The sequence below is a fragment of the Centroberyx affinis genome, unplaced genomic scaffold (genome assembly GCF_046629955.1).
Source record: "Centroberyx affinis isolate AG114_WGS23_722 - 3 ecotype Tasmania unplaced genomic scaffold, CSIRO-AGI_Caff_v1 ptg002049l_1, whole genome shotgun sequence".
NCBI lineage: Eukaryota > Metazoa > Chordata > Actinopteri > Beryciformes > Berycidae > Centroberyx > Centroberyx affinis.
Genome location: NW_027280384.1, coordinates 44,226 through 69,503, shown reverse-complemented (window position 1 = coordinate 69,503; position 25,278 = coordinate 44,226). Strand labels below are relative to the sequence as shown.

Below are 25,278 nucleotides of genomic sequence, written 5' to 3'. Positions count from 1 at the left end.
CTCATTAGATGACTTCTGCAGGCATCAGTACAGTTGTTTTGTTCCACTTTACCTCAGTGACGACCCCTGCAGCAATGGTGGAACCTACGTAGCGCAGCATGAAGCGGCCCAGTTCTTTGTAGTCCTTGTACAGCTCCAGTGACACCGGCCTCTGGGTCTGGATCTCCACAATGGCATTCATACCCTTCCCCAAACACCTTAACAGGCAAGAGACACAATAAGCCACCATACCACACCCTCCAGGATTTCATTTCAATTGCTCTAACTAAAAATACTTGATTTTGCAGCTTTAAGTACTAAGAACTGAAAGGCAATTTGTGGTGTTTTCTGTGTTCATCGCCTATGAAAAAGCTGTGTGAGGACTGATTGTGGAGAAAAATGCAAAGAGCTGTTTTTTGTGTGTTTATTGCATGAAAACTACCCTTGCCAAGTTTTGAAGTGAAAAAATTTCTGCAGTAAAAGTGCAATTAATGGTTGAAGTGCATTCCCTTGAAAAGACTATCTTAGCAAAAAATGGCATCAGCCGTGTTGAGGCGGCACCTGAAAAACATTTTGAGGTCACCAACTGAAGGTAGCTCTATTCATTCCTACCTACAGCTTTGGTGCTTCATTCACTTTGTCATTTGAAAAAAATTGCTTCAGACTAACTCTTCACAGCCAGATTACAGAACATTAAAAAAAAGGCTTGATTTGTTACATTTACAGTACAAAACACAACATAATGCCTCCCTCCACTCACTTTGGTTTTTTCTTGAGGACCTCGCCGCTGCTTTTGTGTAGAACGCTGACCAGCTTCCTTATGGTGGCTGGCTCACTGACTGTCTGGTAATGCAACAGTACCTACACAAAGATCACACAGACACACACACACACACACACACACACACACACAATTAACAAACACATATACAATCATCTGCACAAAATTAATCAGAAACACAGTTGCAAACATGTAATGCAGAACTTATTTGCAATTAACATTAAAAAAAATCTTAGTAGTATGTGTCTGTGTTTGTGTGTGTGCACTCACAGGGAAGCCTTGTGTGATGGGGACCTCGATGTTAAAGAGGAGGATTCGGGCTCTGAAGCGGGAGCAGACTTTGATGGGCTCCTTGGGGTCACAGAACACACAGCCCACACTGGAGGGAAGCAACAAACACTAAATAAACATCACATAATCTCAACATAATAAAATAGACATAACAAGTAGAGAGAGAGAGAGAGAGGCTACATTTTACTGGTTATATTACACAAATACTGGCCACTACTAATACTAAATGAAAGGTATGTCATGTCAAAATTTAGACCGAATCATCTTCATTTAACATGAAACAAAGAACATGGTTAAGTTAAACCTTTAAGATAAAGGCCAGTGTTAGCACTATTACAGATTATCTTCTGGATTGTAAGAGGTTTACTTGATCTTGATGATGTCCATGCCAGTGACCGTCAGGCTGACATGGTCTCCTGCTGCAGCCCAGTCCAGAGCCTCATCATGAAGACTGATTCCTACAGTACAGATATGGAGAGTGTGTAGGTCACCCAGCTGCCACAGGATGGCAGTGTTGTGTCACCAGAAAGAGCACCACTCACTTCATAAGTTCTCCACCTAAGATACATTCAGATGCAGCTATGCTTGATGCTGACATGTTATTCACTCATAGTAGGAAAAGCCATGCATGCATCAAGACATCTGTATAAGGTATGGTAAAATGGCTGCCCGTTCATTTCAACGTAACTTGCTCACACAGCGCATATGCTGAAAATATTTGCCCTTCATGCTTCCAGGTCTGTGTTGTCCGGCCGCCCTTGGAGCAAATACAATAGTTTATTTTTATTTATTTCCTTTTCCTTATGCCACCTATTGGGAAAATGCCTTCTGGACTACCGGAGAATTTAAGCTGAAGTACCAAGGTCAGCCACTATGCCATTTTAGCACCAAGGCTGAGTCCCGTCCTTTAGGGACTGGTGAAAAACACAGACAAACCAGTGCTGGCGTACCTTTGACAGTGCAGGTCTCATTGGGAGGCATAGCCAGTATTCTCTCTCCGGTCTGAATATATCCAGCCTCGATCTTCCCTGTTACACAGAAGCCTGAACCTTGGTCTGGGAACAGAGAACGCGACTTTAGCCATCTCTTTCATAAAAACACCGAAGGAACTGATGGAATGACCAGGGGCATAAACAGAATCACATATGTATACGAGTCTCTGTGTCTGTGACTTTACCTTTGAACACATCTGAAACACACAGTCTGAAAGGCTTGTCTACAGACCTCTGAGGGGGCTTGAAGGCATCTTTAAGAGAGGGGAAAAAAAAGAAGACAGCAGACGGGAAAGAGTAAAGAGGAAGAAGACCATGAGAACCGGCAGAATGAGTGAATACCACCATAAGTCTGGTGTCCAGTGAAAATGAATCACTTTCTCTGTAACTGGTTGAGTAATGCTGTGGCCTCATCACCACAAGACATCAGTCTGGATCAGCACTTTCTATACTGACAGTAACACTGTTGACACACAAACACTTAGAAACTATCATCATCATCATTTTCTCTCATTTATGATTGGGGCACACTGCAAATAATATCCATCTTAAGTCATTTAGTCTAGTGTTAAATCAGAGTCTTAAAATCATATTTCTCTTAAAACAACTGAAAAAAATCTCCTACTGGGGATGACTTCACGTTTTGAGGCAAATTTGTTGTTTCAAGAACTTTCTTGAATCAAGTGTCATTATCTTGTTTTTAGTGGACTGATATTTCAAGATGTCACTTGTTTCAAGAAAATTCTCAAAACAGGTGAAACTGCAGTAGAAATGATGTCACCCCGTTGTCAGATGTTTTTCATGTGTTTTAACAAAAACAAAATTTTAAGACTCAATACTAGACTAGATGACTTGTAAAGATGGTTTAATGTTTTTAAACCAACCAACCAATTTAACATTTAATGCAGCACACTTAACATGCACAAGAACATCTGAAGATTGCCATATCTGTTCACACATTTGCAAATGAACCATTATGAACATACAGCAGAAATGCTATTTCAGTTTTTACATTCTGTCTTTTAGCAGAGAAACTTGGGTCTAAGTGTCAATAGACAGCAAACCCTTTGGGGAGCTTGATCCACGCCAGTGTGCCTTACCAATCTGCTCCAGCAGGCAGGGTCCGGAGTACCAGGAGGTGAGTTCAGGAACAGAACTCCTGGTGGCGAGGTTTTCTCCTGACAGGCCGCTGGTGGGGATGTAGAAGACATCAGTCTCCTGCAAAAACAGAAAAACACTGGATGAAACACAATCCAGCAGGGAATATGCTACAGGGAATACTTTCTCTTGGCCAAAGAGAACCTGATTTTTTATTTGATGTGGTAAAAAAAGTGGTGACAAATTGTGTAATAACCTCCTAGGCAGTCAAGTCAGATTTGGTGCCAACTCACCTTGAAGCCTGCCTGCTTGAGGAAATGGCCAAGTTTGGAGAGGATTTCCTGGAACCGCTGTTGTTGCCAGTTCACCTGTTTTGTGTACACACATACATACACACAGGCAAAAAATACACACACAGAAACTTTACCTCCAGCAATGCTTTGAATGCTTTCAGCCACATGCCAGTGACTGTAGGGCAAAATCCCCAAAAAAAGGATGGCACTCAGTAGAACGCATACCTCCACCAACACTATGTAATTGTTAATATATGCCAGCTCCACATGCCGGATTTTCCCCAAAAGTTAATCATTTCTTCCATGCCCCATTACAAAATTGTTTCACATTAGGATTCTTGCCACTTTTAAGCATTTTAGCCAGTTATCTCAACACCACATGGCCGATCAGCACCGCATTTGTTCAGTGGCCATTAGGGCTGCCCTTCTACCACTGGACCAAGTTTTGGAGAAATTGGCAGGGCAGTTATATCTAAACTGGAAATTAGCTCTCCTGTGTCCCCATGTTGTTTGATTGGGCCAATAATGGACGGTTTGCCTCTTCTTATGTCTGCTGATAGGCCACAGAGGTTGATGCTGTTACGTGAATCCGTTCGGAAGTTATATGTCTTTTTGTCAGAATCCGCATATATTTTTAAAGTACCTCCCATTTTCGACTCTTGCTGTGGATACTCGCTAAAAGCAAACTCCACTTGGGTTATGTGTTTTGATTTTTTTGTTTTTCTGCATTCAAAAGTCATGAAATGCCTCCTCAATGATGTGGGGGAATAATATTGTAGGTATATATTTTATTCTAAGATGTTAAGAATCAAATGTTGCCCTAATGTCATCCAGATAGGGCTTTTGAGTGTATGTGTACTGTTTCCCTAACAGCATCCCTGCTGTATGTCAGTAATGCGGAGGCGGGCTGTGTGGCTGGTCTGACCTGGTCCATCTTGTTGACGGCCACAGCCAGCTGAGTGACGCCCAGCGAACGGACCAGCAGGCCGTGCTCTCTGGTCTGACCGCCTGCCTCGAAGCCCGCCTCAAACTCTCCTCGGCTGGCGTCCACCACAAGCACCGCCACGTCAGCCTGGAGAGAGGGAGGGAGAACGACGCATATTAAGCAAGACAGAAGCATTACGCTCACACACATACACTGCGCTCCATTGGACAGCTGCATTCTGATGTTTTGACTACATACTTTAAATGTGAAATGAGACGGTGACTATGAGATTTAAGTGCAGATTGTCTTTAAGAGCTTTAATTTGAAAGCATTTTAAGCCCTTTCAGTTCAAGAACTTCACACCTTTTGTATAGGTCCTTTTTTACAGGCACATATGGCTGTAAAATATCCTCAAAAGAAAATGTAGCCTAACCTCATAGTTTGGAGCCAAAACATAAAAAAATGACACAAGATCAATGTCAAGGCAAAACGGGACGCCGTGTGTGACATAAACACACATACTAGAAAAGTCTAGATATATATTGTAATGTATGCACATATAAAAAAAAACCCCAAGTATTTCCCTTTATCTCACACATGCAGACACACTCAAAACCTTCCTTACAGGGGTGCTGTGCACATGTACCCCTATTTCACAACAAATTCACAATATACTAAATTATTTGTCAAGTTCTTGTTTATTAATGTCAGAATCAATGTCGGTATTTACAGGTTTTTTCCCTGGGAGGAGACCTGGGTGTGAGACATCCTCTGAAGCCCCTGGTGTGCGACATTGAATGCCCTCCTTTACTCACTACAGAAACCCCATAGTCACTACATGATGAGGCTAAACGTGATGGCTAAACGAAAGCTGACAGTCATCTGGTGAAAAGAGAAATTACATTGGTGGCCCAAAACACAGACAAGGCAAGCACACCCATGCTTGCAAAAACACCTTGTGTCACCTACACCCAAAACCACAGAAGTTATTTCAAATCAGGCTGAGGGGTGTGGTATGCTGAGGACAGGAACCATTCTCATGAAGCTGAGGTTTACAAAGCTCAGATAGACACCTAATTTCCCCTCAAGGATCAATAAAGTCCATCTGAATAAAGTCCACCGTACTGATATATTCACGGTGGTGGGTAGGACTCAATGTCTGTGCAAGTGTAGAAATGGCAGAGGCTCAAAAATCATTAATATCAATAAAAAGATAAATATTACTCTCTCTCTACACTGCATAGGCTGATTGGATTTTGGCAGTTCCTAGTTAGGAGAAGGTTTTGCGTGGCATACCTGTGCAGCTCCTGTGATCATGTTGGGGATGAAGTCTTTGTGTCCCGGCGCGTCCATCAGGGTCACCACCTTAGAGGCCGTCTCAAACTTGGTCATGCCCACATCCATCGTCACACCTCTGGAACAAAGCACGCATAAATAATTGATGGGCTTTTATTTGTGTACCCATGTGACCACACAAAAAAATGTATCTGCAATGAGGTGTTTTGTATACAATAATGCAGTGTGAGAGCCTTTTTTGTGTATATACACACTGTATGTGTGCATTTATATGTTCATCTGTGTTTTCCTACGTGTGTGTATTGTCACACGCCTAAATGTACCTGTCCCTCTCCTCGCCGGTCTCGTCCAGGACCCAGGCGTAGGCGAAGGAGGCCTTGCCGGCCTTCTTTGACTCCTGCTCATACTTGTGCATGGTGCGTTTGTTGACGTTGCCCAGCAGATACAGCAGGTGGCCCATCAGGGTGCTCTTACCTGCATCCACATGGCCTGCAGAGAGGGAGGGAATGATTTAATGATGCCAAGGGGAGAGAGGGGTGGAATGAGATGAGGGAGGTATGGATGGAGGAAGAGAGGTTGGGAGGGATGGGGGGGGGGTAAGAGAGTAAGGGCTAAAGGGAAGGCAAGGAGGGATGAAGGGAGGGGTGAAGACAGGCAGAGAGAGAAAGAGGAAGGATATGACAGGAGGGATGAGACAGGTACAGGAAGGGAGAGAAGATAACAGACGGAAAAGGGGAAGCCACAGAGAAGAGCAGAAAAGAAATAGAATTGCACAAGCAGAGTGAGATAGAAGTGGAAATAAGGATTGACGGTGAGTGGGGGAAGGGAAAAGACCCGTGGCAAAACGAAAGGTTTCACAGGCTGTGGGAAACAATCATCTGCACTTCTGAAAGTACCTAGTCACTTTTTCTGGTGTAGCTGAAAATGAGAGAATCTGACTGTGCAACTGCATTGTGCTGCATGTGTTTCTACAATATGCCTCATTTAGTACAAATACACACGACAAATGCACAGGTAAAAAATAAATTAAAAATGACTGCATAAGCCTACCTACTGTCCAATTTGCATCTGATACATTTCTAATACATATATCAAAAATGGTGTGTGTAGAAAAAGAAAGTAAGCAGAACTTCCCTGAATGTATTTCAATGTAGACTAGTGTGTGCCTTAAGTAAGAAAGAATGTTTTATCAACATTGTTTTTTTTGTCTTTGTTTTGTTCACAATCCATTGTTTCTATCCTTTTGTAACTGTGTTGAAACCTTGATGTACAATGTGCTTTCAACTGAACTAAACTTGAAACTTGAGAGTGAGGTTTTGTACCTATAACCACTAAGTTTAACAGAGGCTTGCCCCCCTGTCTCTTCTCCAGTTCTGCCTTGACATTGATCTGCTGCCTGGCCTTCCCCGGGGTGCGGCCTGGGGTGGGCGCCGCGGGGGGCTCGTCCCCTCCGCCTGACCCTTTAGATGGGGTCTCAGGACGTTTGGAGGTGGGCTCTGGTGTCACGGTCCCGTCTTCAGGGCTGCCACCTCGCCGGACTGAGGCGGTGACAACGCCATTCTCCCCTGTGCTGAGGAGAGAAGTGACAGAGTTTTACCACACTGATAGAAAGCCTTATAATTAGTAGCACTGATACTACTTCTGCTACTACTACTTCTGCTACTACTGATACTCCTACTGGTATTCTTATTCTAGATGGCCTCGTATAAAAGAAAACTCCTCGACTGGACTATGGTAACCACACTGGACCAGATCATTAAAACTTCTGAGTGATGTTTTGAGCATATCAACAGTTCATCCAATGGTATGATTTAACTGCTTTTCATTTTTCATGGCTAGGAAATTCAGCAGTAGCGTGTATGTAAACCTAACCATAAACTGTCTTGCCAGAGGCCAAGTGATTTTCAATGTAAATAGTGGGAGGAAATGTTTTTACTGTTTTCTGGGAACTTAGTCCAAGACACTAAAGCATCCTGTATGTGTGTGTGTGTGTTTGTGTGCTAGGTACCTGGGCACATCAAAGCCCATGGTCTGCTTCTTGCCAGAGACAGTCATGCGGGCCACTTTGGGTACCACTTCTGAATCCAGCTTGTTCTGAGACACATCTCTGCCTTTAGCTGAAGGGAAAAGAGGAACAGATGCACACTCGCTGACAGACAAATGCATTCATGACTCATTGCAGCTAACACGTCTAAAAGGAATGTATGGTGTAAGGATTCTTTACTACAGCTAATTAATTTCAGCTTCAAAATATGGTACTTTAATACCCTGGACAGTTTATCTTCATTGGTAAACATTCACTACTATTTCCCACAGCCTTAGAAACAAGACAGAAAAGTTTCACCCACTCCCTACTCTTTACCGAGATGATTTTCCAAAGATAAGAGTACCTTTTCTGGCTCACAGCAACAGCACAAATATTATGTAAAGAACAGCTGGATTTAAAAGTTTAGACAAACTTTCACAAAGTCAGTTGCCAATTCACAGTCAATGTGACAGCTCCAGGCTGTGCGTTTCTGTACACAGATTACACTTGGTTTCTGCTTTTCTAGCTGTGGGAATGCTGATTATGCAGCCCTACGCCATGAGACTGCACGCATACCCACCGACTATTTTTCAAAGCATACCACACTTTATTTTTTAGATTTTTTAATATTTACTCGATTTCCCATTTTTTTTTTTTATTCAAACGTTCATGTGATAGGCCTGAACCTTCTGCTCCGGCTAACATTCATGCCCAGGTTTAGAAGCAGACATTTGAATTTAGTTCATAAAACAATCCTTTCTTCAGAGACTATTTTCTGGCGGAGTCATACATTCTGTTGAGTGCAACAGAGAGGAACGCTGCATTCATGTGCAATCGATAAATTGGAAAAAGGAATTTCCTACTTTGTAGTTAGCCAGACAAACTTTAAAAGCAAGAAGCCAAATCCATATTGTGCTTTTCACAATGCCCATGTTTGCTTATCGTTTGTCATCTGCATTCACATGTTGGAACTTCCCAGCAGCATGTGAATGCACCGGTAGATGTGTAAGGTATTCAAATTAATGCGGACATTGAACTAAACTACCACACAACAACAAAGTAACTTTGACAAAAATAAACCCAGGCGCGATGTTCACTGTAATGGAACCTATCGCAAGCAAGTTTCTGAAGTCTCTGAAGGTTGATTTTCGTACCGTACTGATATGAATGGAAACGAATTGCGGCCTGACCTGGCAGGTAGGAGAAACGCATTCAGATCTATGATTAAGACATCTAAAAAAGTATGGTATACTTTGGAAAATGGTCGGTGGTAATGTTAAGTATGCGTGAATTGTAGTAAATGGGCTAAAACATGCACATATGGTCCTTCACAAAATGAATTACACAGGCAAACACATTTTTCCTTGCATTGGCAGCCTCTGATAAGGTGCCTGACTATGGTAACATAAAATACCTCGGTGGTCTATTCAACAATAAAGACTACTACTGTGTCAACTGAGTCATCCAGGGGTAATGGTTATAAAGTACATAACTGTATTTTCCTGTTAGTGCTCATGTGCTTTCCTGGTATAGAAAGTATACATGCTATTGTGTGACCATGTGTTGCAATCAGTTGCAGTCTGAGCCTCCTATCTGATTGGTAGTCCATATTCTGCAGTAGTGAGACTTGCTGAGGTCATTGCTTTGTCATCCCTGTCCCAAATGGCCAGCAGTCCCAGTCATATCAACCTGCTACTGATTCATTTAGACTGGGCTGTACAACCAAGCCTACTGCAGACTCTGTGTAAGTGTGTGTGTGTTTATGTGTGTGAGAATGTGTGTGTAGCGGTGACATCCTGGTTCAGAAAGGGTTAATTTCAGAAGTGGCCGTTGCATCCCGTCTCCACATAAATAGAGCAGTGTGACACAGCATTTCGCGGAATGATTCTTTTGAAAAGGTGTCACCTCAGCAAAGTACCAGGCTGAGATCTCAGTGAAGCACCAGGCTGAGTGCGTATGTGTGTATTATCACACACAAATGGTTGAAGAGCACTTGCATGAACTGAAAGATATGCACGCACACACACATAAAAACACTGAAAATGGTTGATTTGTTCCAATTTGGCAGAGTGGTGGTGGTGGTAAGGAATTGTCATTTTGCTCACTTCTTCTTTTGTGTGTGTGATTAAGAAGGAATATAATTTGTGCTAGTACCTTTTGTTTACATGCAAAGAAACACTTTTACACATATACAGTTTACTCATCTTAACATAAAAAATAAAAAAAACCCTGAGGGAAAATGAGGTGTGATTCATGAGAATTATTAATGGACTTTCTCTAACCAAGCTATCTCTGAATGACTGGCTCTGCATTAGAAAAAAAAAAGTCCCTCTCATTCTGAAACACTGATTCACAAGCCAGGCAGTGCACTGCAGGCAAAAGCAACACAATTTTTAATAAAATAGCAGCAACTACATATATTCCCACGCACTTGTCTACATCCCTTTGAAAGGTGGAAAAAGGGGAAAGCCAGGGCAATGTCAGTCAAACAGGTCCTCATAAAAAATGGTTGCATGGTTAGTAAGAAACTGCCGGCCGTTGCATCAGATGGCTTATAGTAGTAACTATAGTAATAGGAATGTATCACTAGCCTTGTGTATGGTCAGTGCAATTCTAGATAAAAAAAATATATATATTTAGGTCTGAAACAGTTAGCCTTCCTACAGCAATCGGCATCATCAGATGGAAAAATGCTCTCTGGGGAATTTCCGTTAGTCCTGCAGCTGGGTGTTGGGGAGTTTCTTGTCCTAAGTCTAGTGACGTGGAGGTTTCTACCACCTGTGTTATACTGCACTGACCAGCTTGCAAATTACTGTTATGGAACTTCAGCTGTGAAACAAATTAACTCAATCAAGCCACTGAGAATAATTAAGAACTAATCAAACCGTATCCACCTAATCAAATAGGCCCAAAACAAAAACCTTAAACCAAACCACAACATAAAAACTAGCAATCTAGAGCACCAACTGAAAATTATCCCCCGACAGTGTCAGCTGTACTACTTAAGGGGTTTTTTTTTCAAACCAATATTTTAACCTGGGGTAAAACAGACACGCCAACCCTACTGATTCTACTGATTATTCTGAAGTAATAAACAGTCCCCTTTTTAACTACCGGACAGGTCCCTCTGTCAAACACTTTAATGGCTCTGCAAACAACTTGACTGTCAGATAATATTTTTGGGCTACCCTGGGGGCAGCTTTGACAGGAGGGAGGTCTGAGCAACAAGACAGGGCAACCAGGTTCTGAGACTTAGACCAGGATGCCTTTAGACTGTTTAGACTGGCAGGTAAACAGTTGGTGTCCTCCCATCCAGGATTTCTCTGGCATAGGAGACCCTTGGAGTGACTCCGAGTGGGTGAGTCACCTGTACGCCTTGGCCTGAGGGCCCAACTGAGCACAGGATGGAAGGAGGGCTCAGCCCAGGATATGCAAATACTACCCCCCAAAATACACACAATTGTGCACGCAAACCTAAAAGTAACAAGGGCTCTGGTTGAAAGAGCAAGTAGAAGGGGTTTCTGACAGCCTAGTAGGGCAAGGTGGTGGTGGGAGGGAGAGGGAGAGAGACCTAAGAGAGAAAGAGAGAGACATGAGAGAGCGATGGAGAGAGATGCTATAGCCAAACCAACTCTTTAACTCAAAGTGTTAAAATCCATCAATATTTTTCAATATCTCACTTAATTCCAAGTTGGAATGCATTGATAACACACCATACCATGCACTGAATTTGCATTGAAAAAAAACAACGCTTCGATCAAATATTTTTTTTAAACCGAACTGAATTTCATTAACTGCTTTTAGAGTCATCAGTGGAAGAGAGAATTGTTGAAGGAGAATTCTTCTCCCTACCACTTGAGGCCGCTAAAGGCTGAGTGACTAATAACTATGTTACACTTCACTCACTGATTTGAACAAAACTCTATAGGTCCACTGATAAATAAAAAAAATACATAACAAAACCGCCATCTAACTTGATTAACAACTGCTTGATTAATGCTTGACTATGACTTGACTTAATACTGTGTACACTGATGAGTTGTGGACTTTACCTGTTCAGTTTGATAAGTGGGATCCTCTCATGAAGATGTGGCCTCACAGCTAGACCAACAAGTTACTCTTTTACTGATAGTATGTCGTCATATGGATTGACTCACAGATACCAGAATCTGGACCAAAATGAGTAAGAATGCTGAGCTAGGATCATTTTTGTCTGACTCTGGCAATCAAAATGAGTCTTCGAAATCAACTGATTCACCAGTGAGCCTCAAACTATAGGTGCTGGGAATGGTCTGACAGACCACATTTGGAAAATTGATGAAAATAATGAAAATGATTAGAGGAAATGTGACTGCTGGCTGAGGGAAAAGCTCTGAGTGGGACCCATCTGACCCCTTTCAGGATGAGTCACACACAAACACGCGCAGTGTCAATACCACCACTCAACACTTAACAGGGTGACAACTTTGAAGACGTCCCCTGCTGCTCTCCACCCACCTACTCACCACAGTCACTTTTGAGTCACACTGTCAATGACCTGAAGATTCTCTTCTATGCAGCCTGAAAATTGAATTAAATTTGTATTTTTGTCACCGATCTACACACAATAACTTATAATATCAAAGTGTATTATTATTTCAATTTTTTTCAAATTATTTAAAAATAATTCATCCGTGGCAATGATTGATTGGACAAGGCAGCATGCTTGGAGTGTCCAAAATGACACATGAACGACTCAGAGCGTGAGGCTGAAGATTCTGTGGCGGATGAAATGGAAATTGAACTCTGAACAGTTGAATAATAAATGGAGCTACAGTAAATACAGGCACATTCTTGAGGAGAGCCTGCTTTAGAGTGCAGTTAAGTCCTTAAGACTGGGTCAACGATTTATATTCCAATATGACAAATCAATGACTAATCAATGCTGAACGGCTTCAAAGCAAGGATGTGAAAGTCCTAGGGTGGCTAGGACATACGAGCTCATACAGACGTATCGAAGAACACCCACAGCTGCCAAAGGTGCCTCTGCCAAATATCGACTCAGGGTTGAATACTTACTTACTTGAGATACTTCTGTATTTCGTGTTCAATAAACTTGTAATTATGGGTTTTTTGTATATATCGTTGACAAAAACAAATCTCAGTTCAATCCAAACACAAAATACGGAAAGTCAGAATACTTTCTGAGGGGACTGTACATGACTGCTAATTGCTATATCAATGCTTTGTGAGGAATATTAGTATTTAATTTCAGCTTTTAAGTTCAATAGAACCCAAAATACTGTATCACTAACTCTTTTAGTCTTTCTTGCTATTATAAATGCAGCTTTGTTTGCTGTTCACAAACACAAGATTGGCCTAGAAGAAGAAAGACAGATTTTTCTCTTTGAGCTACAGTTTAACCACTGAACATAAACAATTTTTCCTTTCTCTGGCTTTTTTTTTTACTGCAAAAGTACCACACCGCCACAAAGCAGAAGCATTAATGGTATCAGTCCAAATGCACACACACTTTATGTTTTGACCAGTCTTGTAGGGAGTAATGACATTTTCCAATGTTTGCACCACAATGCAACAAAAGAACCATGTTTGTGCAACAATGTTTGTGCCTTGCAAAAAGGCAGAGGCTGCAAAGACACAAAATGATTTGATCTGTCAAAGCCTTCGACAAAGCTGTGAAAGCTGAGAGACATGATCAGATTTTCCTACGTAGGTGGTGTCAGAGAGAGAGAGAGAGAGAGACAGAGAGAGAGAGAGAGAGAGAGAGAGAGAGTGTGAACGGTAAAGTGAACGGTGTACTCAGTTGATGTGCACTTCGGGTGGCATTTTCTCCCAGAGTAGAGCTTCCTGCTGAAACCCACACACTCACTCGCCTCAAGAGAACAGGCCAAAACAACAGCTGGACACACACACTTTTTTTAGCAGCAGACATTTTGCCATTTCGAGAAATTCACTGAGCAAAATCTGAAACACAAGCATAACATTACACACACACAAATATATATACAGTATATACAGACCACAACATCCCAAAGATAACTTATCATTTCCAAACATCATAATGCTACCGTGACTACATGTACACTCAAAAACCTGTTTGACTTCTCATGCTTGACTTCTCATCACTACGACTATCAGCCCTCTATTATCTATCCTCTCCCTCAGGCTCACTAGTCTATGTTTGACACCCTAAAGGTCCAATTCGCTTGGCTTTTTGCGCCTGTACAAAGTTTACACACGTCTCTCTCTACTCCAAAGACAGTCTAACATTTAAGAAAACAATGAGGTGGGGTAAGAACATGAGGCTAAATGGTTGAAGGACTTTTTGACATTAGTCCATATCTTTTTTTCCTCCTTTCTCAAAACTACAGGACATACAACTAGAGGCTTGACACTAACAGTGATAGGACTCCCTGTTTTTAAGGTTAACAAGACAGGATATATAACAGGCCTCTTTGCAGTTGCTGTTGTTGGTATGTGATGTTATCTAACAGTCCTTGAAGCAATCCTTTTTCAGTCTTACACCTGGTCTTAAACATTCATCCTTTGACTGTCAGGATTCTCATTTCAAACCAACAACAATGACTCACTCTAAAGAGAAGAGATGCCCTAAGAGACTTAGGCCTAACCTAAAAAAAAATGCATACACTGCACCAGATACATAATGCAATGTTGTTTTCAATACCTTTCACTTAGAAAACATGCACGACTTCCACAAAAACTGTATGGCTACATCTTTGCTCCCCTGATGTCAATTAGTCTGTCCAACCCTCCATTATCCGTAAGTACAGAATTATACTGAATACACAATTCTCATACATACACATACTCAACTTTCATATATTATACAAACACATAAGAAGGAATCATTTAATGTTTTAATTAGGTATGTAAAATCACCATGATTTTCGAAGGTACACATTTTCACTCAGACACACACACAGCCAGAGAGACACGCCCAGACAGAGGCGTATTCAGAGTACATAAATGAGGTCATCTTTATTTCAAAATTGACAAATAAACCTCTAGTGGTGTGTGACGACACACCCAGTGTCAATCAAAACCATTTGTACATCATAATTTTAAAAACTTATAAGAGCAAAAAAGTCCCCTTTATCCCTCAGGACTGAAGGCATTTAGTTTGATCTATTCAATGATACATTTTTATTATAGTGATTGCATACCATATTAAACTAATTTCTTAAATATTTAAGACATTAATTAAAACATGTACTAGAGTGTCTATGCTCGAGTGTGTGTTGTGTGTGTACGTGTGTGTTTGTGGGTGCACGCACGTGCGTGTGTTCTCGCTCGCTCATGGGAAAATCTCCAGGTGTCCTCCAAACCAAAATGTCTACCCCATGATCTCAAACACAAGCAGCAGTAAACCAGTACAATGGTTAACTGATCCATATTCCAATAGCTGCAGCACACCTGCAAACAAAATCAACCTCTTTTTTCTTTCCCTTTTGAGATGGGGTAGATGCAACTTAAACTAGAAAGGAGGCCATGCCATGAGACATACACATACACTATAATTTTCCCTGGATAAGATTAGACTACACTACTGTCATACAAAAATTGCAATTAAAAAAAGCCAATGGCCATCCAAGCATACAAAAATAGACTAAAAGTTAAAATGTACAAAAAATGCTAACCTATAATCGCTGAGAAAAAAAAATTCAGTCTCTATGAAAGTTCTTAAAATACTCAGTTGTAATTTCTAAGTTACTCAGTTTGATCATTTTCAAGCTGCCAAAGTGACTGACTATCTTTATTGTCATCCTGTTTGACCTGTTTGAGTGAAGCATCATTGTTCAGAATGTGTAGTGGTGACACATACACTTGTTTGTGTGCCTCTATAAAAAGAGATACATAAATACTTCTCAGGGCCACTTAAGTAGCATTACTTTGTTCCTTGCAGAGTCTCTTTCTTTCTGTTCCTCTACCTGGTGAAAGCCTTTTTCTGATTAGCTCGAACAATGTCGTCAGGTGAGGGCGTGTCAAAGAGGAAGGGTGTGATTGGCAAGAGCGGGGTCTGCTGCTCTTTGGCTCTGACCAGCTGGGCCTGTGAGCTGTAGAGGAAGGCCTGGTAACCGCTCCGTATCCTCTGACTTCTCATTTTGGCCTTTATCATCCTCCCCTTCCTCTTCTCCTGGCTGGGGGTGTGAAGCGACAAAGTCTCAGCAAATACAGATGGTCGGGCAAAGACAGTACAACCCGACCGCAAGGCGACTGGAGATGGCGAGGAGGGGGAGGAGAGGTTGTCGTCATAGTGATGGGGACCCACGCCGGGCGACTGGGCCATGAGCGCAGCCAAATCAATATTCTGACCCAACCTAGACGGTCTGGAGTTTTGGTAACATGGTTTTGGGTGGAGCTTACGTTTGGTCCCGCCGTCTTCGAAACTGCCTGCCGACACACCAGCCCCCTCTGATTTTGCTGGTGAAAGGAGCGAAGTGAGGGAGTATATTGGCCCATTTGAGGTGATGGAGGCTTTGCCTCGGTGTTGAGAAGCCAACTGTGACAGAGAGAGCACCTCGGAGCGGACAGGCGGTGGGTTCAGTGCATTTGCCGGCGATTCAGCGCTGAGGGGTTGAGAGACACCTAAGGGATTGTTGGTTTGATGCTGCAAGGCTAGCTGAGACAGCGAGAGCGATCCGCCTAGGCCTGGAGGACCGGTGTTGGTTGATTTAGAAAGGGAGAGTGTGTGTGCTGGTCCTTCAGTGCTCTGTGACTGAGGGAGAATGTGTGTGTCCTTGTTCTGGTGCTGTGAAGCAAGCTGAGATAGTGACAGCATCTGTGCTGGTGCTGCCGAACCCTGTGGCATTACTGAAGTTATGTTGCTATGGGGACCAGGAAACGGGTTATAGAGAGTTGGGCTGCGGTTTGAGTGTTCCTGGATTAGTTCAGCCAATGATGGGCTTCCCTTAGGATCAGCCGTTGTGGCTTTGCCTCCAGTCCCAATTTCGATTGAATGACTGCTCTGGAGGACAGAGCTGAGACTCCTGAGCCCAGGGGGAACAGGAGCCAGAGAAGAGCCTGAACTTGTCACTTTGGGGTTGCTGAGCGACAGGCTACTCAACGAAGCTGCAAGGAGGGAGGGAGGAGGGGCACAGGGGGCTGAACTGAGAGATGCTGAAGACATATTCAAAGCTGCTAACGTTCCTAATGACAGACTGCTCTGAGGGGTAGAGGTCAGGGAGGGAGGTGCATTAGGACTTGCAGTGAGAGCACCTAATGAGGAAACGCCAAAACCTCGCCCTGTGTCAACTACTCCCGCCCCCTGACTCTTCTGCTCATGCTGAGACATGAGCTGCACCAGACTGGTACCACTGCTAATGCCTGACCCAATGCCTTGCCCGATAAAACTCTGCCTTTCAGGAGTGCAAACAACTAGGTCAGCTTTAGGTTGAACCAGGAGGTCACGCAAGTTCAGCGCTCCAGCTGGCACACATGGTTGTGTGTGTGTGTGTCCAGCCGTATGGGGTCTGTGTGTCTTGGATGCAATGTCTGTGTGAGAAGCGGACAAGCAGGCTCCTTACCTTACAAAAGCCAATCGCAGTTGACGAGAGGAGAGAGACAGGAGGACCACAGGATAAATTGAGAGATTGACAGCAGATGGATCATACCGTGAATAAGGGGGAAGAGGGAGAAAAAAGGCATTTTGTTAAACATTTGTATTTGTATGATTTTAAATATGTGCCATCCCACAGTCAGTCAGATATTGAAATAAGAACTTTCTACCCTTTTTTGAAACTATTTGCATAGTTCCTATGCATTCTGGGTAATCAAATTCCATTACTATTCCATGGCCTAACCTGAGGCAATTCCCATTACCAATATTTGTACATGTCTATGTTGAAATGCTATTTTTGATTAATAGCTGAACCGAATAACCCAGATCTTATTTTGCCTAGATAAATAACTGTATAATAAATGTATTTATGGAATCAGGTCATTTGTTATTTGGGTTATTATTTCTTCAAAGGAGACTAGATCTATGAAAAGCCATTGTGAACAAATTTCTGTCACATTTTCGAATCATTTTGGATCATAACATTCCCAGATCCCATGTTTGCCAAATAATGCAAGAAAGCCTTTAAAGGCCACTTTATTCTCCTAACATGTACCTCAATCCAGGAGAAGAATTCCTGACCACTAAAAAGGTCACATTTTGGCTTGTTAATTACAACCCACTCCAGGCGTACCTTTTTCTGGGCGTGGGGCAGCCGAGGCCTCTTGACTGGTTCTTTGCGCTGGTGGCGCTTTCTCCTGGTTAGCTTTTGGTACCGATGCCATCTCCTTATTGGTACTTCTGGTGACCGGGGCTGGCTTGGTGTCTTCAGCCAGGACTGCATCCAGTGCCCTCTGTGGGTCAAAACCACATCTCATGGCTGCCTGGGTCAAGGCTGAGTCTGGCACTGCATCTCCCAGCACAGTCCGCATCTGGTCCAGACACGAGTACAGCTTGGCTACAAAGAACAACACATGTTTAGTACACCAACACACAGAAACACACGCATCCCATTTGGGGTCCAGAAACAAGTACAGCTTGCATACAGAACAACACAGAAAAAGAGAACCACAGATTATAATAAACAAAACCACTGAATTAACATGATCTTAATAAATTTCTAAAATCTGTAATCAGAGTCAGAGGCCCTCTCTTATTGGCCACGAGTGTAGTCAGTGCAGTCTTAAAATTATGATGACGTTACCTTGATCGAGAGGGTCAAGATTATGGCTGACGGTAGGTGACATAGGTACATCCTCATCCTCATATTCTTCCTCCTCTACAGGCTCCACGTTGGGTGCTTGCCTCTCTTGGCGTGAGTAGATAAACTGTGCCGCTGTGGAAACCAAAAACCTTTTAAGTCATTGGCCGATTACAAGCTAAGACACATATCTGGTTAATGCTAAAGTGAGTGAAGGGTCATTTGTGATTAATTCAATCCTTTACCTACAGTTAAAAGGTGAACCAAAAAAAGTTACAAACTGATCAATTTTCTCATTAAACCGTAAAAGTAGCCATTCTCTCTTTGACTGGGACAGAACATTGCATCAAACTCCATTGCAATTCCTGACAGCTCAACGTTGCCTTGTTTAACAGCAAACATACATACCAAGGTAACATTGAACTGTCACAATTTGCAACGGGTCTGTCTCTCCCATACAAAGAGAGTAGAAACGTGCAGCACATATCAGGGCTAAAACCCCATCTAGGATACTGAATTCACTGATACCAACCTGTTGCTGGTGATATACAGTAGTCATCGTCCACAGACTGTCCATACATGTCATCATCTTCAAAGTCTGGGGGAAACACAATTGAGGTTCAGATGTGATTCACTTCCTGTCCTTCATACAAACACACATAAATAATGTGGTTGCAGAAAAGAGAAAGAGCCCTTTGTGACAGCTGTCAGTTGCCTTGTCAGCAACTCTACAGAGTGCCTAACAAATTGAAGGCATAGGTAGCATACAATTTGGTAGCTGGGGAATTTTCTAGGGTAATTACCCATAAGTCTGACAATTAGGATATACTCCTAGTAATAATGTAAGGGGGTGGAAATATAGCAGATCCATGAGTGCGCTAAGTTGTTATCATTTCAAGCAAAACACTGGTGAAAGTTAGCAAGCTAAGTAGCTGACGTTAACTGTACCAAACATAAACATTATGGAATACGTTAGTTATAGAGACATGGTGTCAGGTTTCTAGCAGTATAATGTTATGTTGAACGTATAGAAATAAAGCTAGCTATCTATTTAAGTGCACTTTGGCTTGTGCCAGGTGCCAAGTGACACGACAGCAACATTATCTTGCCAGCTAGCTGCCTGAGCTAACTAATAGCTATACAGACTGAATGTTTAGCTTCCCGGCTAATGAGTTTAGCGGGTTGAGGCCTTGCCTTGAGCTTTAAAACAGTCACCAACACCTTCTAATTTACGTTATCTACCTTCATCGTAGTTGTAACCTCGGACATTTCTGTGCCGAGACATTTTGCTTTTATGTGTCTTCTCTCGGCCCCAGTATAAATGTTTTTCGGCTCACAGACTGCTGTAGCATGTGTCTCACTGCCCAACTGCCATTGCTGCTGCTGCTGCTGTGTGTGTGAAAGTGCAGCAGTAGGGGGTCAAACGTGATTCTGCAGTCTCAGGAAAAAAATATTTTAAAAATTAAAGGTACTGTTAATATTTATTTTTCCTGCATGTACGTCTTTTGTTTGATGGTTTACAATCTAGAAAAACGTAAAAAGTTATTTTCATGCCAGAATTTTTTTTTTTTTTCGCTGACGTAATTTCCTGTTGTCGTTCTACCCATGCGGTTGCACTAGCAGATCCAGGATCAGATCTGCCAAACTAGCTTCATATTTTACACAAGGCTCGAGAGAGAGTAACACACCCTCAGTCAGTTTGATGAGCAAATAATTGTCAGCAATGAATGAGTTGATTTGTAAGAATACTAGGGAGGAAGTATAGCAATTAGCCCAACATTTAGCTTACAATTGTACCATTAATCACCATAATCATCACAAGAGGAGGGATGTGCTTCAGCAATATGGTTGAGCAGCACTGACCTGGTGGTTAGGTTGACTGTCCAGGAACAGAAAGGTCACAAGCATCAGCCGAAATAACAATGCATACACTATTTTGTTACATTTCACCAGTTACTAGTTTCACATAAACTGTTTTTAAGTCTTGTGTATGTAAATCTGGAGAGCACCATGGTCATTACACAAGTTTCACTAGTCATTTTGGTCCTGTTCAAGCCCTGCAACATATTGTATTCCTACTGGTGAGACTGAAATAATAGTGTTGATGGTGGCAGTGATGATGATGATGATGACGAAGATGATGATGCAATCAAGCGGTTGTGTAAGACACAAAATTCACTAACAATTTATGATGTCTCGTGATTTGAGAGACGGAACACAATATATCAACAAAGCTAAAGAGTTTTTTCTCTATGCACTACCTTGAGAAAATCATGTCAGCACAAAGACACACACACACAAACACACGACTTGTAATCCCACCTATGATCTCGGGGTGTGATTGTCTAAACCATTTCTGTAAAAGGTTATGCCCTTTGGTTAGAGCCCAACCCATCTAGGCCCACACTCTACACCACACACAGACACACACACACACGCACCCAATGAGTGACATCACTCTTTCCTACAATCTTGGTTCCACGACCTATAAACCTATCTACCGCAAAACGTACAAAAATAAAATATTTGTGTGTGTGTGTGTATGTGTGTCTGTGACTGGCTCTTTGCAGGTCTGTGTGTACATGCACATGTGTTTTAGTCTGTGTGTGGAAGTATGTGTGCACATGCATGACTATATAGGTGTGTGTGTGTGTGTATGTGTGTGGTGTATGACATGTTGTGGTGTCCTGATCTGATATGTGTAGATGAAAGAGAAGAAAATGAAAATGTCAGACAATAATCTGATACTGCCAGTGATGCAGGTACAGCAGGCAGTGGCACATCTGCACAGTGATATGAAATATGAGGTTTGGTGTGTCTTCCCTATCTAAAAATAGAGCAGAGTAAAGAAAGACACCTGCTTAGGTAATTCTAAAGACCTTTTCACAATGAATGGCTCATATTGCAAGTGGCAGTTTGACAAAGAGCGGCCTAGATTGACATAGGTTAGTAAGAAAGAGAGAGAGAGACGGGGAGAGAAGGAGAGAGGAGGGGAAGAAAGAGGAGGTGGGGAAGGTCTTATTTAATGGTGATGATGCCATTCAGAAAGTTAATGTGGTGTGCGCTAAGTTTACCTTCGGGAGTATGTGTATGTGCGTGTGTGTGTGTGCATGCATGCATGTGTGTCTGTGAGTGGGCGGAGGTCTCCCCTCTAAATTTCCACTTCCTGCATCTTGATGTTTTACATCGACATATACATGGCAAAACAAACACAACTGCACACACACACACACACACACACACACACAAACACACAGTCTTTATAGGGTCACACAGGTGATAAGGAGGGAACTCTTCCTTTGCATCACTCAAATGTTTCTGGGACATTTTAAGGCAGCAAACAGCACCTGATAGGCAACATGTTCCATCTCCATTGCATAAGTGAAATGTAATTTAACGTACCAGTTTCAACATTAAGACTGTGTTCGTTTTTGTTCTTTTTTCTAAGAATTACTGTTATTTTACATTAACGACGCCTTCTGCAATTCACAGAGAAATAGTAATGTTTCAGAAGAGAGACTTTACTCAAACCAAAACTTCAGTATCACGCGATATCAAATTGTTTATCGGAATTAAAAGGCAAAAGATGAGGTTGTTGTTTTTTTTTCAGATTATTCACACAGGCTTCATTTTACAGATGAATCAAATATGAAAGAGTCAACGCTGTATGGCAGCAGGGTTGAGGTGTGATTTTCACACCTCTACACAGGATCTGAGCATTTGTTTCCTTTGAATTTGTTTTGCGCACTGCCTGGTCAAATCTGTGCTCGTGGTGAGGCCACAGTCTTTAGGGTAAGGTTGATCAATGAATGAGCTGGCTGGATGAATGGATTTCTGAGAGAATGAATGAAGGGTTAAGTAGATGGATTAAACAGATGGATGAACAGATTGGTAGAAGGATGAGCGGATCAGTGGGTGGGTGCTTTGTTATAAGAATGTATAAATGATTGTGTTATTGACAGACAGAAAGATGGACAGACAGACAGTGACGGATAAAACGTTCATGGTTTGCATCCGTTCACATCATTTTTTGTGTCTGCAACTGAAGTACAATCAAATGCTAGGAGGGACACAAAATGGTTGCTGCCAATTGGATGAAGATGGGAGCGATGGCATCAAGTGAAAGCAAAGGATTGCACATCTGTCAACAACAGCGTGTAAATCTGAAAACAGATTAATCCTGGTTTAATTGTAGAGGAGGACAAAGCCTTTGTGTAAGTGGGTGAGGGGTGAAGTCCATCCCAAAGGTTGGCAGCGGGTATGAGGTAATGCTTTACATAATTTGCCAAGGGCACCAAGCATCAGGGGACGAGTCTTTCACAGGAACACATCTCCAAAGATAATGCAAAACCAATGCCCCTGGCTGTCTCTGACTGGTGGGCCGAACAACTTAGGTCAATGAAGAAGAACATTTGAGATCCTAAACTTTGGGTCTGCATGGTGTGAGGTGTGAGAATAAAAAGTAATAAAAAAAAAAAAGAAAACGATTCAAATAACAAATCAATAAGGATGGTGAATTGTTCTGAAAACTTCTACTATGTTTGACTCACTATTTTCCATATGTATTCATTATGCATATAAGCTTATTCATTATGAAATTTGCATAGAGAAAATTTTCTGAACGGGTTCTCGAATAATGATTGCCAGATTTGAGTATTCCAATGTGTGTTTTTTCAACCATACAACCATACAAGATCCCATTCCCTAGCTGTTTGACTCAACCTTACCCCTACCTGTTTAACTCAACCCTCCCCCACTGCAGCCCTCACACACACACACACACACACACACACAATACACAATTGTTTGGTCTTCCAAACAGTGGATTTGAAAGCCTGGTGGGATGATATCTCGAGCCCGGGGGCCATCATTAAAAATCATTCAAATGAACCAACCTGTGCACACAATGCTTTGCAAAGGGGGCAGCCCTCACAATACCTGTCCTTAACCTGTCCAATCGCGCCAATGCAAATGTCCTCAGCCAAAAGTCAATGGAACTTAGGCTCCCTGCTCGACTTACTATGGGGTATTTGCATAGCCTGGCTCTCTTCCTTTAATTTGGTTTCAGGTAACAAGATATAGTTTTTACTATTACCCTCGAGGGAAAAGAAACATACAGATGGAGGAAAGCCATAGACGCATACATACATGTAGGCATTTGCACACACACACACACACACACCTCGAGTACAAGTCAAAAAGTAAAAAATGACTAGAACAATGCTTGTGTACACAGGTGTGTATGTCTCTATGGGATTTGATACCTCCAGGTGATTGCAACCAGGCAACCATGTGATACATTATATCATAGGCCTGCTGTCAGATAATGTCAGATATAGTGGCACTTGTCTCATCTCTTTAACAGTAACATATTTGTCCACATGATTTTGTTTGTGTATAGATGATGACATTTGTCATCTCTGAACAAACAAAAACATTCTTTTCATCCATAGATAATTTCATAATTAAGAGGAGTACACAATTTAAATATTTTCATGCTGTACTTCACTCAACCCAGATCCATTTTCTTAGCCTTAATATTTTTCTATGTGTAAGTGCTTCACTGAACACTCTGCCCACGCTGTTGCATCCAATAAAATAGTGAAACTTGCAGTCCATGGCTGTGTGTGTGAGTGTGTGTGTGTGTGTGTGTGTGTGTAGCTCCTCATCATGCCGCCAAGATGACTGCCCTGGGACAATAGCCTGCTCTGGGGTGATGGTAATTACAAGTGACCAGGACAATACGGACGCGTATGGAGGAACTAATACAATGAGAAGACACATTTATACAAATAAACCTATAAGGTCCCCCCACTGAATGGCTGAGCGGCTGCCCCGGTGCAGGGAAGCTACAGGCCTTAGCTTACTGCAGCCAAAGCAAAACAAAAAACAGGCTATCCCCAGCCACCTAAGAAAGAGAATAATACAGAGGTATGCAACACAAGACAAGACAGAAGCATTATGACCATGGGTTTGCTCATTTTCTACACAGGGATGTTGAAAAACAGGCTCATCTTGTTTCTAATTTAAATGTGGGTTATTTTGAATAAATTCAAAGACATCTCCAGCAACTTGAGGAACCATAAAGGGAGTCTGGTGTTCTTTATGGAAATTTATCCTAAGAGGTATGCAATAGACTACATTCACACAAAAGTCAAAATGGCACTGTATTTCTTTTGCTTTCTTTGTCTAGGCAAGAGCAAAGCACGATTGCTCCTCAACCCAAAAGCTCATTTTATCGCCACACGGCAAGAGCAAGGTCTTGTTCCTCGCTTTATCAGTGAGAAACATCTGTATGTACAACACCATCAGGCACTCCAGAAACAGGTAGCCAAGGGGAGTAACCATGCAACTTCACTTTCCGCGCATGGCAAAAAACCATTCCGCAATTGTTTACATTGTCCAGATACAATAGCTCCCCTTCCTTCCTTGTTTTCACCAGAAAAAAGAGAAGTAACTCATGAAAATAGTTTTTTAGCGCGGACAGTCTGGCAATACGCGCCTTTGACAACAGTGTGTCTCATGTTGCCTTCAAATGCGGCTCGTAAGTTCGTTTTTCGTACTTCTTATCGGAGTGTTAACTTTACCATTAACGGTTGACGCGCTCCAGGGATGTAGTAGGGAGTAATTCCACTTACACTCAGTTTACACAACTTTTATTTGCAGAATAAAGTTTACCCACCTTTTTAGCCTAATATACCTAAATATCACCCATGTAATTTCATAGTATAGGACTTGCTAGGTAGTGTCAACAGGATAGGGTCTTTTGGGGGAAAAGCATAAATTAATGCTTTTCGGAGACTACAACTGAATTTTGTTTATAATGGTAGCTGTTTGCCTTATGATGATCACTGACTGGATATGATAGTTTACCCACTT

The 25,278-nt window shown here is 42.1% G+C and overlaps 1 protein-coding gene across 1 annotated transcript; it reads right to left on the bottom strand.

Annotated features, from left to right (window-relative positions):
* Positions 1–31: 31 nt before the first annotated feature.
* On the bottom strand, positions 32–19,775 carry hbs1l (HBS1-like translational GTPase; the record flags this gene model as incomplete). The annotated part of the gene is made up of 17 exons (XM_071531185.1): positions 19,642–19,775; positions 18,932–18,997; positions 18,403–18,534; positions 17,893–18,156; positions 7,664–7,772; positions 6,978–7,225; positions 5,979–6,144; positions 5,656–5,773; positions 4,360–4,506; positions 3,435–3,509; positions 3,144–3,261; positions 2,229–2,297; positions 2,002–2,106; positions 1,419–1,509; positions 1,031–1,139; positions 740–840; positions 32–197 (listed from the first exon to the last, which is right to left on the bottom strand). Coding segments are annotated over exons 1-17 (2,127 nt in total), but the record flags the coding sequence as incomplete, so codon positions are not given.
* Positions 19,776–25,278: the final 5,503 nt, after the last annotated feature.